A 19,296-nucleotide genomic window follows, 5' to 3' on the forward strand; every position below is an offset into this window, starting at 1 on the left:
GCTACTGCTCGGGCGATACTTTCCAGTGAATTCCGGGTGGAATTACACAGAAAACGACATAAAAACGGAACTAAACGTTTGAAAAAGACCAGATAAAGTCACTCAGACATATAAACAACATTTTATGTGAGACGTCAGAGCGTATTCTGAAAAAAAAGACGTCCCAGTCGAAAGTCAATCGCACAAACAAAACACACACACCCCTACGTGTGAAGCAAAATGAAAGAGACCGCTAATAGAAGCTAGTCCGTTTCAAATGATTCGTGAAGAGAAATGTTTTTTAAATACACTATTCTGACACGCAGCAAACTGTAGAATTTAACTGCAAGGACATTCGTCGTACGCAAATGAATGCGAGCAATAAAGACTTTGATGAGTATTTTTTGGCCGCGTGCGGAACGATACGTCCCGGGGTGGGGTGGGCAGGGGCTGGCGGAAGTGTGGAATCAGCGTAAACAAACGGCAAACGCAGTAAAGCCTCCGAGCCGAGCACAGCACCAAGTCTTGCCTGGTTGTTTTTTTTTAGAAGTGTGGCTCAGATTTGCTCCATCGCCCTCCAAACGTCTCATCGGAGCCACTTTGAAGCGTCGAGAGGCTTTCTGCGAGCGCCCTTTACTCTGCAGTGCAGTGCTGTGGTGTTGACACTCATGTGGAACACGCTAAGGATAAGCTAGCTTTTGCTAACGTTGGCTAGCAAAGCGAGCATACAATGCGTCACAAATTAAGTCATTTCCAGCACCCAAATACACTTGAAAACTATTGTTTATAAACGGTTGCGTGATAAGTGATCGGCCATTCTAGCAAACGGGGAGGGTACTGTGGGCAAAATAACGCCATTGCTGACGCCGTGAATGAAGCGGACATTGGCTAATGCTAAGCTAGTTCCTTCGACGCGAAACAATACAATGTTCAATAAAGAGTCTGCCACAGTTTAGCTTTTGACAAACATTTCTCCACTGTTTAACATTATAGATTAAACAACGCAAGAAGGAAGCAGATAACACTCAATAAGCGTCACTTTTGGCCACACTAGGCCATAGCGATTAATAACACAGGGGTCTGGTGTATTTGCTGGAGTGCGCTACTTCCCTGTTGGGAGTTCCGCGCTATTACATACTGTTTAATTTGTCACACTTTATCACATTACGTCTCATCGAGCTTAGGTACTCTGCTTTATAATACGCCATCTTACTACAAAGCAGTTGTTGTGAGTATTAAACCGACACATTAGCACTCGAACGCCCAGTTTGCTTCAGGAATTAGCCATCGCCCAGTCTTCCGTTTAAGTAGGGTTGTTTAGTTTAATGAGGACTAGCAAACTAGTTTTACAAGCCACACGGAACTCCTCATGTGCAATAGCCTCCGAATGGATTTCATGTTTAATTAGATGTGAGAACTGTGTCATAAAATAGCAAATGGTTGTTTACAGTGATCCCATTTTTAACTGCATGCATGTATTTATTTATAGTTGTGCACAGTGACTGGCTAGTAGTGACTAGTAGTAGTAGTAGTAGTAGTAGTACGGCTGCAAACACAGGCCTACTGTTTCCACCAAGAGAGTTTCAGGCCTGGTAAATAGAGCTGGGACTTCTCCTCTGAGGAAGAAATGTGCCTGCTTGATGGCTTCCACCAGTTAATATGGAACCTAATGGCTGCCCAGATTGCCAAACATACCAAGGTGTCTTTTGGAAATGGAGTATCGGTTGCAAGGAAGCCAAGCGGGCGAAGCAGCTCCTCCTGCACAGATCACACAGCTTGTGCGGATTAGCAAACATGACTTAATCTGAAAACGTGGGTGCAGCAATGGAGGAGAAGATGAAAGATAGATATTGTTGAAAGGCCTCGCTGCGCCTAATTCAGTGGCGGACACAGTAGAGTTTCTATGAGTGTATGTTTCACAGGGGATTAGGGCTGCAAGGGCACATTAGAATCATCATCTTTGCGCGTTGCATTTTAGACTTTGTGGGATTTTCTCCTCCTCCACCTCCTGCAGCCTATCTCCATCATGAGACTTCCATTTCATTGCACGCAAGATTGCCCTACAGCTTATTTTTCATGCAGCACATTACATGTTTGGATCCACAGTGTGCCTACACATCTATCTGTCCATACAAGATGGATTTGACTTCATGCATTGTTGTAGCAGCAGTGGCAGTAACCACAACCGACCATAGAGAGGCGCTGCTTTCCTAGTGATTGGTAAGCAATGGAGTGTTGTGTGTTTATTTACTGTGACCCAGCCTCCCTGAAGAGAAATGTGTCTTGTTTTCTCCCTCAGGTGCATCAGTGGAATAGACTCCTCACAGCTGAAGAAAAGAGAACCTCGCTCGCTGTGGCCACACTCTCTGCAAAAAAAAAAAAAAAGATGACTCCCCAGCCCCCCATCATCACACCACAAACACAAGGACGGCTTGCTTTCATACTGCAAATTCAAGGTGAGATTTGTTTCATGTGAAGTGACACCACAGAATGGAGCCCACCTAAACTGCAGTGCAAATCGCATAGGACTTACCTGCACACTATTGACATCCGATACAAAATACATCCCTTTAGGGTTCACTTTGGGTGTATTGACGTATTATTTCAGCAATGTGTTTGTTATTGTGGTTACAGTTTCTAACATTTAGGCCTACATAACATGGGAATTGCCTTGTTTACCTTAAAACACAGTGTGTTTCCACAAAAAAACACAAGCTAAAGCCATGCAAACTACACATTTTATCTATATTTAGGTTTAATGTGTGTATTAATGGATAATTACAATGACCCCCTATGGATTATATTCAAAATAATTAAAAATGCTGGCATACATGTAATACAGATATACAATATTTGCACCATGGCAGACGTCCCTCAGGTCTAGCTGACCTGGTAGCCTGGCAAACTTCACTTTTGGTGTCTGAACCTGCAGCATATCTCTCTGCGGTTTGTGTGTGTGTGTTTTTGGCATTTGCAGAATATTTCTTTTGCGTATGTTTTGATCCTACAAGGTTTATGTGAGTTCTGATATTCAAATTTTAGTATTTCCGGTTGCGTTTGGTTTATGGTGTTTGATTACCAGCCACCATATGACAAACATGATCATTTCCAATGGTGACAGTTGCAGCTTTGATGTGGTTTTGTCGACCCCTGCTGATCAGATGGATGTACTGCATTAATTAAAATGAGGTTAGTTGTGAAAACAGCATAGGAGTCAATTATACAGTGGAGAAAATAACATTTTATGAAGGAATTTGTTGTGTTTTTGTGTAGTCACGTTTATAATATGAATGCCAGACAAATGTGAATAGTCTTTATGGCGATATGAGCTCTATATATGGGGGGAGATTGTTTAAAAATAACAAAAGCAAGGTCTGGGCCGTGTTGACATGAAGAGCGTCAGGTTGCTGTGTTAGTGCAGGCGGACAAGCAGCCCAAAGTGTGCTCCTGCTTCGGGGGGGTCAAATTACGCACAGAGGCAACTGGGAGGGACTTGCTGTGCATGTGGACGAAAAGAAGGAGTCCTCCCTCCTCCTCCATCCCGTCTCCCTTATATATTTGTGGGATGTGTACCTTTCAGGGATTCCAATGCAAATCTCATAACTGTGAGTGTTGCCTTGATTGAAAACGACGGCTCCTTAAGATCCGGTTCTTTTCAAAGAGCCATAAATCACATACCGGACCACACGTTTTGGCCAGTCACTTACATTAACAGAAAAGGCTCGCTCACTCTAAAGAACCGAACTCAACTCAATCATTCACTTCAAAGAGCCGGATCGTTCGCGAACGACTCCTCACTACTCCTGCTCCTCCTTTACGGTGTCCGGGCGTCTTTCCGGGGCAGTCCGCGGTGAGAGGGACACCTGGCAGCGGCAGAGACTCGCTTCCCCGGGGCAGGCACGAGTCGAGCGTCTCGGCTTGCTGATCTTATTACGCGCCATCATGTTGGCCAGCAGCGGGAAGTCAGCGGCGCCCTCCCCGAGGGAGCAAAGACCCAAAGTGGCCGAGAAGACCATGGATCCCATTCGGAGACTCGGTAAGATCACATTCGAGCCTGCCTTGCACTAAGTACTCTATCCAGTGGATTTCTACCATCATTTTTGCAAACCGTTCATTTGTGACCTAATTTACTCAGAACTTGTAGACGATACTTTTTTGCATATTTGCAAGCGGACTGTGGACTTTTAAGTTTGCCATGACATCACTTATTTTATGCTTATTATGTATACAGTTATTTAAATGTAGTGACAACACAACTTCTGGGGGCTTATGTAACACACACACACACACATACACACACACACACACACACACTAAATGAGCTCTTACTCAATTAGCTGCCAGGTAATGAGCACTATAATGGACCGTGGGTGTAGATTAGCTTAAAAGGTGGAGGGGGTCATGTTTTTCAATGCTCACACACACACACACCCCAGGAAAGTACGGTACAGTACACCGACCCACCCAAAATAGACACCTGCTGAGCAGTAGCATCTGCCAGGACCCCCTGGGGGGGTTGCTGGATGTTCACATATTTTTATCAAGTCAGGGTCATTTTACACAGTTATGAAACGGAAATAAGTATCATCTGTTCCGGGGTCAAACTGTGGTCATGATAAAAAGCTTTATTAACAGTGGACATCAAATACATAAAAAAAAAATGAAGTCCGGAAATAAAGGATAAACTCCTCCTCTTGTGACAGCACACAGAATCCATGACCTAGCTAGCATTTGTTAGCATTCAGTCATTTTTAACTTTAGTGGTGGTTGGTGTGTGTGTCCACTCTTTGGGCTTTTTATGATTATTATTATTTTCACTTCCATGATGACGGCTTTCCTTTTCCTTGGCGCACCCCTGCTGGGGAGGTGTAGCATGCGAGTCTCGTGATGACAGACTTAAATGTTTTTATTGAATTTTATCCTAACCACCACAGCTAAATATTGACTTTTGACAAATGTCACACATCGTGATTACTATTAATACTATGATTATTATTATTATTATTATGATTATATAAGAACCAAAGGTTGTTTAAAGGCAGATGTTTCCTCTTTCAGCTACAAGTGATTCTCTTTCATTGCACTGCGGCGTCAAACTGCTCCCTAAATGTCAATTTAATTTTGATTACACACATGCCTTTAAGTGCACAGGCCTGGGGGGTTGTTTGTGGGTTGCTTTTGTGAGTATTGTTTAATTTAGAGAACAGCCGCCTTGCCAGCATACGCTCCGTGTTGACACAAACGGCATCCGTTGCGGTTTGTTGCTCTGTGAGCTCAGTGCTTCTTGCGTCCAAAAAAATAATTGAGTCATTCATTTACAATCTAACGACACCATGTTTCTTCTGGCTTATTAGAGCGTATTGCGTTGACTTTGTTTTTGCATTATTTTCAGGCGAGTGGACACACCCCCTTTCAAGCTGTGATCCGATTGGAATGACTGCTTAAATCTCCCGTAATAATTACTCAAGTCGGTCGTGAGGTCACGTTGACTCACTCTCAACGGCGTAGACGTTTCAACATAAATCTTCCCCAGAATGCAAAAGTGACTTTCAAATGATGGTAATGCTTGTTTATGAGCAACCAAATGTGAGCAAAAGCTCTCATTGAGCAAAAAAAAAGCAACACAAAAGCTGGCTTTTGAAGTTATTTGTGGCGTTGTGAAGGAGAAACGTCCTTCTTTGTGGACATAGCGCCTCTTGCTAGATGTACACGCCCACTTAAAGAAAAAAAAAATTGGCTACTCACCCAGTTATCCGCCAGTCAGCTACAGACTTAGGAGCTGTAAGTTTGATGACAGTCATCCCTGGCCACTTTGTGGTTGGAATTTCATGGTTAAATTAAGCATTTTCAAGCATTAAAATGTAATATGTTTGTATATACGTTTGTATATTACTTGATTCTGTGCACTATACTACACTGGTCACTCACCGTAATGTTGTGTGAGACACACAAGCACCAGACTTGATCGCCGGAACAACCGGCTTTTATCGCGGCTTTGAAAGATCTCACAACAGGCACTAAAATAACAACATAATAATCGTAATAATAATAATACACTCGACTTTGAAACCCCAAGACTTCATTTTCTGTCCTCGACACGTCTGGAACGCAACTTTGTTTATTTTCTCTACTATATTGGGTAATACAAGTATAAAGGTGACTATAGGGGTGTTATTTCATGTCTAGAGGGCTCTAATAATGTTAAAAAACCTATTTAGAAGGCTGTACCGGTTATTCACACTTTAACTACAACAATATAAATATAATATAATATAAATTCACTTCTCAAATTAATGAACCGCCATAAATTTGTTTGTATTTCTTGTTTTTCAGCGAATAGGCTAACCGTGCATTATGTCGCTGTAAAAATGTCAGTGTAATATTAGCACTTTCGCTAATGTTCATGTCGTCCTGTCCCATGCTCCTTATTGTTACATTGTTGTATGTGATATATGGCATCTGCTACGTAGAATATATGAAAAAAATGGATAAAGTACATAGACAACCACAGCTCATTAGCATTAAAGCTACTGCTCGTTCCCAGTCGGGCTTACTCTAACGGTGTTAATTCCAGCTATCAATGCTAATACATTATTGTGGCAACGTTTAGGCTTATTTAAAATAGTTTGTAAGACCTCGAATAAAACAGTCATCGCTAAGACTTCCTCTGCCGGCTGTCTTCCAGACCGGACTTAAGCTACGCGGACAGCTGCCCTACTTTTTACCATCTGACCAGACAGAGCGGGCCGACCGGGGTCTGAGTGACACGGCCGCAGTATCAGCGACACCTTTAATTTGTCTATATTTACATCCCATCCTTCGTACGCCGGCTCTGGTGGCACTTGTTATCCTGAGAGAAACATGAGCTGCTATGTGCGTGGAGCACTCAAGGCCGGGTGTTATTTTGTTTTTTTATGCCCCCCTCCCCACCTCCCTACTCCCTCCCGACTGACGGCTGTGCTTGGGATTCACTTGGCATTTTGGACCAGAGCCGCGCGGTTGCTAGCCAGCCGGCATGCAGCCCTTTCGAGCGTCTGATGGAGATTTTCTGCAGCCGAGCATGAAAAAAAAGCCCTTTAGTTCGACTCCTGCGTTTTCAAGAAGCACGCATCAGAAGGTGTTTCAGTGATATATTCCGTACCGAACCAACATAAAAGTTGCAGCAGTGGGTTGAAAAAGCAGTTTGGGTCGCTCGGTGTGGTCAATGACCTGCAAGTTAATGCGGTCCTTGTGCTCCGCTTGTGGGAATGCCTTGCATGTGGTAACAGCTTGGGAAAAAAACAGGCTTGTTATGGACAGAGGGCCCGGTAAGGGGGAGTTCTTTGTGTTCAACGGTGGGTGGGTGGGGGGAAAGAAAGCCATGGCTGCACACAGTTTGATAGCGGCGGTACACCGGAGGAGAAGAGCTTGTTGTTTCAGTGGGTTGTGTAATTAAAGCATCAGAATGTGCAAGGGTGCCAGTATTCCAGCTAGACAAATCTGCCAAGGTGCGCCGCGGAGACCCAGCCAGAGGAGTAATGTGACATGGGAGAGCTTTTGGAAAGACTCGGCCTTTGTCAGCACTCCCATTCATGCCAGCGATGCATAGCCGAGCACCCTCCTTAAACGCATCCACTGTAAAACTCCACTTTTTCTGACAAAAAGCACCGCAGGTGGACACAAAAATGATACAAAAGGTCGAGGATTGCGCCATGTTGGCACGGTCAAGTTTTGAACCTTTGGAATGAGACCTGCTGCTGGGTAAACACTTTTTATTTAGTTCCAACACCCAAAATCAGATAACAAAGGCCAGTCATGCTCAAAAGCTCAGTTGCAAACTTAAACGCTTATCCGCAGAGACTACGATTACTGGGCACATGACATTCCAGCCTCCAAGGCTGAACAGGATGCTGGTCCACCAGCCGCTTTGGTTGCGTTGCTCATGAGAAATCATCTGTCAAACTGGTGAACCTGGGAGTACAGCACGGGTGTCCAAACCACAGACCACAAAATGTTCTTCACTTTGTACTTCATTACCCACATATTAAATTTTTATTTTTATTATATGCCAAACGGCGGTCTAGTGGTTAGCGCGCAGACCTCACAGCTAGGAGACCAGGGTTCAATTCCACCCTTGGGCATCTCTGTGTGGAGTTTGCATGTTCTCCCCGTGCATGCGTGGGTTTTCTCCGGGTACTCCGGTTTCCTCCCACATTCCAAAAACATGCTAGGTTAATTGGCGACTCCAAATTGTCCATAGGTATGAATGTGAGTGTGAATGGTTGTTTGTCTATATGTGCCCTGTGATTGGCTGGCGACCAGTCCAGGGTGTACCCCGCCTCTCGCCCGAAGACAGCTGGAATAGGCTCCAGCACCCCCCGCGACCCTCGTGAGGAAAAAGCGGTAGAAAATGAATTAATGAATTATATGCAAAAGCTGGCAAATATGTCTATCTTCATTTTTTTTTACTTTTAGAATTAAATGTTAACCTTTAATTTACATTTCTAGTTAATTATTTTGATAATGAATGTTTACCAAATAGTTTATACTATACATAATACTAAATAGGCTAATGCATTTTTTACACTACATGTAACAGTAAAGAAGGTTTTTCAATTTACAATTAAAAATAATACTTATTGTGATTTTTTTTGGGGGGGGGGTAGTAAAAAATGTCTCACATGTAACTTTACTTTCGTTTTCCACTTTTAATTGTGGCCCTAATCACTCTAAGGATGCCATTTTTCATTTAATAACAAAAAAAATGCTGCGAGCCATTAAGAAACAAGCTGCGGCACACAAATGTCCCCCGGGTTTCACTTTGGACACCCCTTTGAAGTAGCTTCATTGTGCTTTATTAGCAAAGCTAACTATTACACTTTGTTTTTTTGCCTTTTGTTTTTGTGGCTTCCACCTCATCCTTGATTACATTTCCATTCACTGAGGAGACGTTGGCAACTTTTCCCCATTTTTAAATGTTAACTCAGCCCCCTCTTTTTTTTCCTCATGTCCGTTGGACGGCGCCTGTCCCGCTGGAGGAGAATAAATCTACATATAATAGCCATTGATTTACACATGGCTTTCTCCACTGTGGTGCATGTGTTTGTTGCATTTTCTGGTAATGGCGGGCCTGGAGGGCGAGAGTAATTGTCTTTTTTGGAGATGTGTGTTGTGTATCTGTGAAAAAAAGACTTATTTTTTAACACAACTTTCAAAAAAGCCTTGCTAAGTGGCACTGGGCACTTTGCTTCCATACTAAAACTCTATAAAAACCTGCACAAAAAGTTCTTTATATCAGTTTCTGGCTTTTTGGTATGAGATATTTAGAGTGGACTCCTGTGCAAACATTGAAAACAGGAAGCACACTCACTGCAAATAGCCTATCACCAAACCCCAAAGTCTGGATGACGCCCACTTCCACTAAAACGTCCTTGTCTGTGTCTGTGTCTGTGTGTGTGTCTCAGGGCTGCTGGACAACGAGGACGTCCGCGTCATGATGCAGGGCTCCAACATGGTCAAAGTGCGTTCCCCGAGGTGGCAGAAAAGCCGAAATCTGCGTCTGCTGGAGGACGGGCTCACCGTGTGGTGCGAGTCGACCAAAAGCTCCCGCAAGGCCAAGGCCCGCCAGACGTGTAAGCAGACCGCGGAACCCGAGGGCGGGTCAGGAGGGCTTAACGGTGGTTGACTGTAGCGTTGTTAAAAGAGGCAGGAAGTGGGCCGGAAATGGGAGAACGGAAAGTGCTCATGCGTGAGAATAGCTGGACGACAATGAGAGGTGGAGGAAACCCAAGCGACATCAGATCGGGGGGAAGGGGCTTTGCCTGAAGGGAGCCAGTGAACCGACCCACGGTCACTTTAATATTTGGTGTTTGTACGCATGGACCAAAAATCATGCATTCATTCATTTTCTACCGCTTTCTACCGTGCTGGAGCCTATCCCAGCCATCTTCGGGCGAGAGGCGGGGTACACCCTGGACTGGTGGCCAGCCAATCACAGGGCACATATAGACAAACAACCATTCACACTCACATTCATACCTATGGACAATTTGGAGTCGCCAATTAACCCACGCATGCATTAACTCCACACAGAGATGGCCGAGGGTGGAATCGAACCCTGGTCTCGTAGCTGTGAGGTCTGCGCGCTTACTACTAGACCGCCGTGCATCATATTGCTTCCATTTTGAGGAACCAATAACATTAGTCTTTGAAATGCAACATTAGTCAAAACCGTATTACTTTAATCATGCATTCACATATACAGTATTATAAAGAATTGGAGCGTACATTGTGGTTGTCTACAATGATGCATTCCAGTCTGTGGATCCTAGCCACACAATCTTATTTGGCTGGAGATGAAGGCCCTCTTGATTGTGCGGCCAGAAATAGAGTGTTCAAGTTGCGGCGCATATACAGTATATGACATACCGAGCAAACATGGAGGGAAGAGGGGCAGAAAAAAAGTCCACCCGAAAGCGTCCGTATAATAATGGAAGCATACAAGATGAAGAATTAAGATGGATGGAGGAATTAAAGTCCTTAAATGGCCACGTACGTCCATCCAAATACTTTCCTATCATGAGCGCATATTCAGCTCGGTGTGATGTGACTGATGTCCGCATTTCAGCGCTGCGGTTCAATGTGACACCTCTACTATCACACACACACACACACACACACACATAGGCGCACACATGCGTGCCAATTTTGCCATATCTATGGCAAAAAGCACTGAAGACTGAATGCGGGCTTATTTTGAAAAGATTCCATTGCCTCAGGGGAGAGAGTGATGCTATTATCAGCCCACTGACAAGCTCCTGTCAAGTTCCACCACAGCCTTGCAGAAGCACTAAGGGATGGTGAGTGTTGGGGCAGAGGTTGGATGAGGGACTTCGTTCTTCCTTTGAGCAAGACATTTTGGAGAATTGTATGCTTCCAAGGCAGAGTGCAAAAAGCGATTTTGCTGCGGGACAAACACCAGCGGGTCCAACATCAAGGACCAAGGACTTTGCAAATGGATAAAAAATTCATTCATTCATTCATTTTTTACCGCTTTTTCCTCACAAGGGTCGCGGGGGGTGCCGGAGCCCATCCCAGCTGTCCGCGGGCGAGAGGCGGGGCACACCCCGGACCGGTCGCCAGCCAATCACAGGGCACACATAGACAAACAACCATTCACACTCACATTCATACCTATGGACAATTTGGAGTCGCTAATTAATTAACCTAGCATGTTTTTGGAATGTGGGAGGAAACCGGAGTACCCGGAGAAAACCCACGCATGCACGGGGAGAACATGCAAACTCCACACAGAGATGGCCGAGGGTGGAATTGAACCCTGGTCTCCTAGCTGTGATGTCTGCGCGCTAACCACTCGACCGCCGTGCCGCCACGGATAAAAAATTATTTATTATTTATAATAAATATTAATATTCAATTATTAATATATTATAATATATATGTAATATATATGCATGGGTTTTCTCCGGGTACTCCGGTTTCCTCCCACATTCCAAAAACATGCTAGGTTAATTAGCGACTCCAAATTGTCCATAGGTATGAATGTGAGTGTGAATGGTTGTTTGTCTATATGTGCCCTGTGATTGGCTGGCCACCAGTCCAGGGTGTAGATCCCGCCTCTCGCCCAGCACCCCCCGCGACCCTCGTGAGGATAAGCGGTAGAAAATGAATGAACGAATGAATGTAATATATATACTATATTAATATTAAAATATTAATATTAAATTATTATACTTAAATAATTATATTATATTATAAATTATTATTATTATTAACAAAGCCAGAACTAATTCCAGAATCTTGTCACATTATTTTGATTTTATTTCCCAAATGTCTTTTCTGTCTCCGTCGCCAGTTGCGGTGACCGAGGTGGAGTGCGTGCGCGAGGGCTGCCAGTCGGAGGCGCTGAGGCGTCTGTCCGGGTCGTTGCCGGACAACCGCTGCTTCACCGTGGTTTTCCGGGGTGCCAGGAAGAGTCTGGACCTGCTGTGCCCGTGCGAGGATGAAGCGCAGCGGTGGGTGCGCGGGCTGCGCACCTTGAAGGAGCGCGTGGCCAACATGACTCAGAAGGAGAAGCTGGACCAATATCCTGATGATGATACGAGTGTGACTGCGATAGCATCGCTATGGCGACGTCAACAGCACGGCAAACATGGTGGATAAAGTTCCGTCTTAATAGAGTGTCATAAATAATTAGAATCTCATATTACAGACATATGGACACTATGATCCAGTCTTGAATTTTAATTTTCCAGTTTTACATTGATGCTGACATTTATAGTAAGTCCTACTGGGAAGTTCTACCATTTTAGTATGTCTGTCTCTAGCTTTTATGCTAATGAGCTGTATTATTTTGTATTTTAGCATTGTTCCGCTAACTCTGTAATAGATGCCATAGGTCACATACAACAAAGTAACATCAGGGAATCGGACAGGAGGACACAGACGTTAGCATAGCGCTAGCATAGCTACATGTGCTAACGTTACACTCACATTTTAACATCAACTAGGTTAAGCTAGGTTTGCATACTTCCAACTGCTACGTTTGTAACTCACTGATGGATAGCTGGTATAGGGCTGCGTTTTAAGATGTGTAGCGAAGCCTGCCTGATTTTTTTTTTTTTTTTAACAAAAACTGAGCCTCTTGTCTTAAAATTGGGGCTCCAGGGACACATTAGCATCGGCACATCATTTAAAAAATTGGTTAGCTGTCATGGAGGACAGGAAAGGTTAGCAAAGACCCCACTGAAGGTCCGACAACAAGAAGCTACATTGTCTCCTCTTCGGTGCTTTTTCTTCCTTAATCCTCCACACTTGGATCCGCGGCTACCTGCGGCGAGCGGATCAGAACCAGGACGGCAAGATGAGCTACGACGAAGTCAAGCGTCTGCTCCAGATGATCAACATCGACCTGAGTGAGCAGTACGCTCGCTCTCTCTTCAAGGTTAGCCGCCGTTCATCTATGCTTCCCAATATGCAATCAATCATAAGCTGGTTATTTGTCTTGCGCTGTTCCTCGGTTCTTTCATGCAGCTGTTGGTGTTCCTGACGGAATGTGCACTATGCCTCTCCTGAGAGAGAGATGTACACATGCACAGCTGGGGTGAATTCTTACAGAGATGCTTTCCCCGCAGGGAATCGAGAGCACTCCCTCGCATATTTGCGCCCTACCTTGTCCGGTGTGCGAGTGTTGACTTTGGTTTTCTTCCAAATCTTCTCTCTTTCTTTCTCACAGAGATGCGACCGATCCGGGGACAGCCGCCTTGACCACAACGAGATCGAGGAGTTCTGCAGGGAGCTTCTACGCCGACCCGAGCTGGACGCCGTCTTCCGCCACTACTCCAGCAACGGCTGCGTGCTCTCCACCGCCGAACTGCGTGACTTCCTCGGCGACCAGGGCGAGGACGCGTCCTTGTCCCACGCTCAGAGTCTCATACTCACCTACGAGCTCAACGACTGGGGTGGGTCCAACATGCACTCGTATAGGAAGAACCTACCACATTTTGCTAATTAATCCTACTTCCCAGCATAGCGAAGCTTCAGCGAGGCATAGCATCATGACTAAACAAGCTTATTTCCGTGACAGCGACATCAAAGTGCGACTATCCACACATGGAGTCATGTGACGTAAAACCCAGTCAAGCAAGCACAACTTTAGCTGCCTTTCATTTTTATGTTCGATCACATGACATCAGCACAGCGCTGCTACGTGTGTGAATAGGAAAAGATAGAACGCCAGATGGAGAGGGGGGATTGGTGCAACAGACTATTATCGGTCTGTTATGGCGAAGAGGGAGCTGAGCCCAAAGGATTACGTTCCCGCACCCGCTTTTGGTCATAGTGACTGAAGATCCACTCACCACTGACCTAAAGGAAGACTTGAACAACCGCTGTGATCATGTTCTACTGGAATAGTCCAGCAGCAAGCAGCGGTATCCCTTGGCAACCTTGTGTTTGCCCGACCATCACCTTTCCTGGTCTGACTTCTCACTAGTTATGAACCTTGTCACGTCCCTTTGCCTGCCGACTCCCACCGGGGTGGGGTGGGCGTCTATTTAACATCTCTGCACAGCATGAAGTTGCTTTTTTCTTGTTCTTTTTCAGCTCAGAGGAACCAGTTCATGACCCAGAACGGTTTCACCATGTACATGCTCTCGGGGGAGAATGACATCTTCAACCCCGACCACGCCAGAGTCTACCAGGACATGAGGCGCCCCCTGGCGCACTACTTCATCTCCTCGTCCCACAACACCTACCTCACCAAAGACCAAGTCACCAGCGCCAGCAGTACCGAGCCCTACATCCGGTACTTTTATCAGCACAATCTTAGAAATTATGATTTTGACTACAATATTCTGTGTGTGTGTGTGTGTGTGTCAGGGCTTTGAATCAAGGCTGTCGCTGTGTGGAGCTGGACTGCTGGGATGGCGACAAAGGCGAACCGGTCATATACCACGGCCACACGCTCACCTCCAAAGTGCCTTTCAAGGAGGTCATTGAGACCATTGCCCAATACGCCTTCAAGGTGGGAAGCGCCATCTTTCTACAGAGCTCCTGGCTTTATTTTGAGATGTGTAGCGAAGCCCGAACATATCGTGGAAACACGGGGCAGAATAATCTAGCTCTGCGTGGGTCAGAGGCGGTATCAACAGGCTCTAGGGACGCATATTGCTGTTAGAATGGCATTAAAATGTACATACTACATGTAAATATGTAGTTTACCATAGCTTGTAGGTGGAACAGATGCATGGAAATCCATGTTGGAGAAAGCGTGTGAAGATTGTACTGTGACATGAACAACCACTGAATGGAAACAACCCTCAACGTTTGCCTGCGGCAACTCCAAAAAGTACATGAAGGGGTGTGATTTCTCCATTCTTCTTCCCCACAGGCGTCCCCGTACCCTCTGATCCTGTCCGTGGAGAACCATTGTTCCGTGGAGCAGCAGGTGGTCATGGCCAAACACCTTCACAACATCCTGGGAAGCAAACTGCTCACCAAGCCCCTCGGTGGCCAGACTCTCAAGGATCTGCCGTCGCCTGAGGTACCACATAAAGAACACGCCCATAAAAAGATGCCATTTTGCCGCTCACAGTTATTAATTGCATTTTAAATTCATATTTTTTTCATTAAGCTACAGTATATGTACATGTTGTAGCATCTTGTTTTGGAATATATTGAGTGAATTATTTTGTGATACGGCGCCCTCTGCTGGATTTTTAGCTGCAATACTCTGTTTTCCCCTGAAGAAGGCGCCATCAAACCGCTTTCTATTGAAGTCACCATTAAAAAAAATATCTTTTCAATTTAAAGCAGAAATCTGCGGTACTTTGTCGTCCCCTAATTATGCTCTCCCACAGGATTTACGGGGACGTATCCTGGTCAAAGGGAAGAAGCAGATCCCTCACCTGGGCCAGCTGGCCAAGAATGGCAGCTACGGCAGCTTCTCTTCCAGCTCTGAAGACGAGCAGGCGAGCAACAACAAGAACACGCCCAAGAAGGACCCAGCCAAGGTCAGGTCACAGGGACAGTCTCGCTTTTTCATTATACACTCTCACTTTATCAGCAGTTTAGTTAATTAATTAATTAGCAGCAAGTTAATTCATTAATGATTGCTGTTTTGTGGTTGAATATGGTCTATTATTCATGAAAAGCAAATTGTATGTACCCATGACCTAAATTAAGCATTTTCAAGCATAAAAATTGCTAAATGATATGAAGTGTAATACAATATTTGGCCTGCTAGCAGCAGGTTAGAGAGTGTCCGACAGCAGCTCCTGTGTGAATGTTCTCTGCTTGGTCATAAAGTGATCTAAATGCATCGTGAGTCTCTCCTTAACAATAAACAGCGGCAGTAGAGTAGTATTGTACACTGGTCTCCATTACATTGATGAGGCAACAGCCACCAGGAAGTACGCTGTCAATGCCAATGTGGGACTTTAGCCTATTTTATTTATATCCAAGATGGCTTAGGCCGACTTGGGCATGACGGTATTCATACAATGGATTTTTCATATTGTTCCACCCCAACTGTTGTAGCTGCAGCGCCATCTGCTGGATATGGTGGGTCAATGCACCACTTCAGCCTAAATGACCTTGCAATGAGTCTAGATTATTGTACCAAAAATACATTTTTGGGGGGTCAAATCTGGATTAGAGTATTTGGCTGCATAATTAACATTTAAAATCCTATTTAACATTTTTAAAAAACATGAGAATCTCCTCAGATATGGTTGTAAAAAGTGATTATGTCATTCATTCATTCATTCATTCATTTTCTACCGCTTTTCCTCACGAGGGTCGCGGGGGGTGCTGGAGCCTATCCCAGCTGTCTTCGGGCGTAAGGCGGGGTACACCCTGGACTGGTGGCCAGCCAATCACAGGGCACATATAGACAAACAACCATTCACACTCACATTCATACCTATGGACAATTTGGAGTGGCTAATTAACCTAGCATGTTTTTGGAATGTGGGAGGAAACCGGAGTACCCGGAGAAAACCCACGCATGCACGGGGAGAACATGCAAACTCCACACAGAGATGCTGCGCGCTAACCACTAGACCACCGTGCCGCGTGATTATGTCATCCTAAAAATTGTAATCAGTAAATGCGTTCTTCTTCCAGGCCTGCTCCAAGCTGAGCGTGGAGCTATCTGAGCTGGTGGTCTACTGCCGCAGCGTCCCTTTCTGCGGTTTTGGCAACGTGTGCGAAAAACCACCCGAAGAAATGTCCTCCTTCTCGGAGAACGACGCCCTCAAGCTCATCAAAGACTCGGGTATGCAAGCGACCACATCTGACCGCTACAGTGGGCTTGGAGTGGAGTCTTCAACGTGCATTTTCACCCCTCCTCCTCCTTCATCGTACATCTTTTCATTTGCAGGCAAGCTTTTTGTAAGACACAACAGCAGGCAGCTGAGCCGGATCTACCCCTCCGGCCAGCGACTGCAGTCATCCAACTATGATCCCCAGGAAATGTGGAACGGAGGCTGCCAGATGGGTTAGTGCTCCAATTCAGATGCTCTTCTGGTTGCTGTAAATCAAGGCCATTCATTGAAAAAAACAAATATATCTTCAAGTGGTGCTGCTTTCAACAGCATCGCATTCATTGACTTCATTCTATTTCATGTGACAAAGCCTCTTTTTGCCATTTGTGTGAGGACATGCTAATCACGTGACTGTGTGTGTGTGTGTGTGTGTGTGTGTGTGTGTATGCGCACAGTGGCTTTAAACTTTCAGACCCCCGGCGAGCAGATGGACCTGAACCAGGGACGCTTCCTGCCCAACGGCCGCTGCGGCTACGTGCTGAAGCCCGGCTTCCTGTGCAGCAGGGAGTCCGACTTCAACCCGGAGAACACGGGCGGCGGCCCCGGCCACATCCCCACCCAGCTGACTATACGAGTAACTGGCTAACTGATTGTACATCATCGGCTGTCTTAGAAACAGTGATTTTTCATCGACGCCATTGCGTTTTGGAACTTGTTTCTATCTTCTGGCTTGGGATTACTGAGAAGTGTTCACAATTTTTATGAATTACTCATAATGCTGATAATGTTTAGCATCATTTTGTCAGTAAAAATCATAGATATGGAAATGCGGTGCTACCTACTCCCTTTCAAACATTCCAGACCATACCCAAGTTAGAAAATAAAAAGCTAGTATGGCTTTTGTACTGTGTACTTAAATTGTCCATGTCTGGAAACAGTGTTTTGAGTCTTTATGTATGTATTTATTTCAGGTAATATCAGCGCAGCAGCTTCCAAAAATCAATACGAACAAGGCAAGCTCCATCGTGGACCCGCAGGTGTGGGTGGAAATCCACGGGGTGGGCATCGATAACACCCGAGACAAAACCCACCGCATTGACAACAACGGTATTTTAAAAAGAATGCACTAATAATGTGTCAAACTGATTGATTTCTCTTCTTAGGTGATATGAGTATGCAACAGTGTGGTGCGGGTGGCTGATGATGACTGTTATAAAAAAAACACCTGTTATATTCATCACAGCTCTTGTGTACACGCTGTAGGTTTCAACCCACGCTGGGACTGCACGCTCAGCTTCCAGCTGCAGGTCCCCGAGCTGGCCTTGGTGCGCTTCATGGTCGAGGACCACGACCACACGGCCAAAAACGACTTTGTGGGACAGTACACCTTACCGTTCACGAGCCTGCGCACAGGTGCTGGCAAGCAACCGCCGCACGTTCCTTCCATATCAAACACTGGGAACGTTGTCTAATGCTCTTTTTTTATCATCTCAGGTTACAGACACGTCCACTTGCTGAAGGGGGACGGGTCTAGGCTGTCCCCAGCCACGCTCTTCATCCACGTCAAGGTGGCACGCAAAGGAGTTCCCATCAAAAATGTGTCTGACAGTACGACTTCTCTGAAAGTGTGACTTCCATCGGAAGCGTCAACTCACCGACTAACATTATCACCGATTAACACGACGGCACTAACTGCAATCTAGGAAGATATGAAGGACAAAAAAAAATTAGTTTGATTGAATTTCTCTTATTGTACTTTGGCACTTTTTATGTCTCTCGAACATTTTTACCTCCACAACTTGAACTTAATAAGCAGTATTATCTCCCAAGACAAATGTTTACTCGTCCTCTACATGCTACATTTCACATAAGCTTACCAGATGAGTCAATGTCTGACTTTTATTTGTTGCTGACAAACCTTTCTTGTCCTCTTGTGTTGCCAAAATATTGCTAATTCATTGGCTGGTCTTTCTGGTGAATTGTTAAATCGTCCCTATAAAATGAAGTGTTGCACATTACTGAAGGAGTTCTTAATTTAAATCTTGCAGTATTACCAGTTGTTAACATATGTTTAGTTTTATGCAGTGGTTTATTTATTGTAACTAATTACATAACACAATACTGTTTTATTATACATCGATCAACTCAAAGTCATTAATAATGTTGGATAATCCTCTGTGTTTATTCTTAATGTGTTTTATAACAAAGCACTTGTTAGTGCCGGTTGTCCTTACTTTGTAATGCAATTCCCCATTGTCCTCCAGCAAGTGCCAATAAAGTTTTATTAATACATTTTGGTGTATATCATCTGCATCTCATTTCTGCACAGCCACACTCAAGGATTTCCCAAAAGATAAGAGTTGTTATAATATATATGTTTTTCCAATAACAAATGAACCAAAGTTCAAACAAAATTCATTGTTTAAACTGTGCTAGTTTTGTTGATCCAAGTAACAAATATGAAGCACAAAAACATGTTGCTATTTTCAAGGCTCTCTTTACACATCAACAAAACAAGTTTTGTGTCACGTTAATCAACTTGCTAATGAAT

At 44.7% G+C, this 19,296-nt stretch overlaps 1 protein-coding gene across 3 annotated transcripts; it reads left to right on the forward strand.

The window, feature by feature from the left end:
• Positions 1 to 473: 473 nt before the first annotated feature.
• Positions 474 to 19,037, forward strand: plcd3a (phospholipase C, delta 3a). 3 transcript variants are annotated; one of them, XM_058049660.1, is made up of 17 exons: positions 474 to 2,199; positions 2,279 to 2,435; positions 3,401 to 4,015; positions 9,423 to 9,590; positions 11,834 to 12,062; positions 12,793 to 12,922; positions 13,214 to 13,439; positions 14,083 to 14,284; positions 14,359 to 14,503; positions 14,870 to 15,022; positions 15,339 to 15,491; positions 16,606 to 16,756; positions 16,862 to 16,978; positions 17,201 to 17,379; positions 17,717 to 17,852; positions 18,009 to 18,158; positions 18,240 to 19,037. In XM_058049660.1, the coding sequence occupies exons 3-17, from the start codon at positions 3,922 to 3,924 to the stop codon at positions 18,374 to 18,376; spliced, it is 2,370 nt and encodes a 789-aa protein (XP_057905643.1). In that variant the 5' UTR covers positions 474 to 2,199; positions 2,279 to 2,435; positions 3,401 to 3,921; the 3' UTR covers positions 18,377 to 19,037. The 3 variants fall into 3 exon arrangements, with proteins under 3 accessions (XP_057905643.1, XP_057905642.1, XP_057905644.1); XM_058049659.1 differs by having other exon boundaries at positions 3,824 to 4,015; XM_058049661.1 differs by lacking the exon at positions 3,401 to 4,015.
• Positions 19,038 to 19,296: the final 259 nt, after the last annotated feature.

Source organism: Doryrhamphus excisus, chromosome 15, assembly GCF_030265055.1.
Source record: "Doryrhamphus excisus isolate RoL2022-K1 chromosome 15, RoL_Dexc_1.0, whole genome shotgun sequence".
Lineage (NCBI taxonomy): Eukaryota > Metazoa > Chordata > Actinopteri > Syngnathiformes > Syngnathidae > Doryrhamphus > Doryrhamphus excisus.

Excerpts from the sequence above, each read along its gene's own strand:
- plcd3a (XM_058049659.1), top strand. The coding sequence starts at position 2,366 with ATGACTCCCCAGCCCCCCATCATCACACCACAAACACAAGGACGGCTT. Across the intron at positions 12,923-13,213 it reads ACGCTCGCTCTCTCTTCAAG|AGATGCGACCGATCCGGGGA; the intron begins GTTAGCCGCCGT and ends TCTTTCTCACAG. Across the intron at positions 13,440-14,082 it reads CTACGAGCTCAACGACTGGG|CTCAGAGGAACCAGTTCATG; the intron begins GTGGGTCCAACA and ends GTTCTTTTTCAG.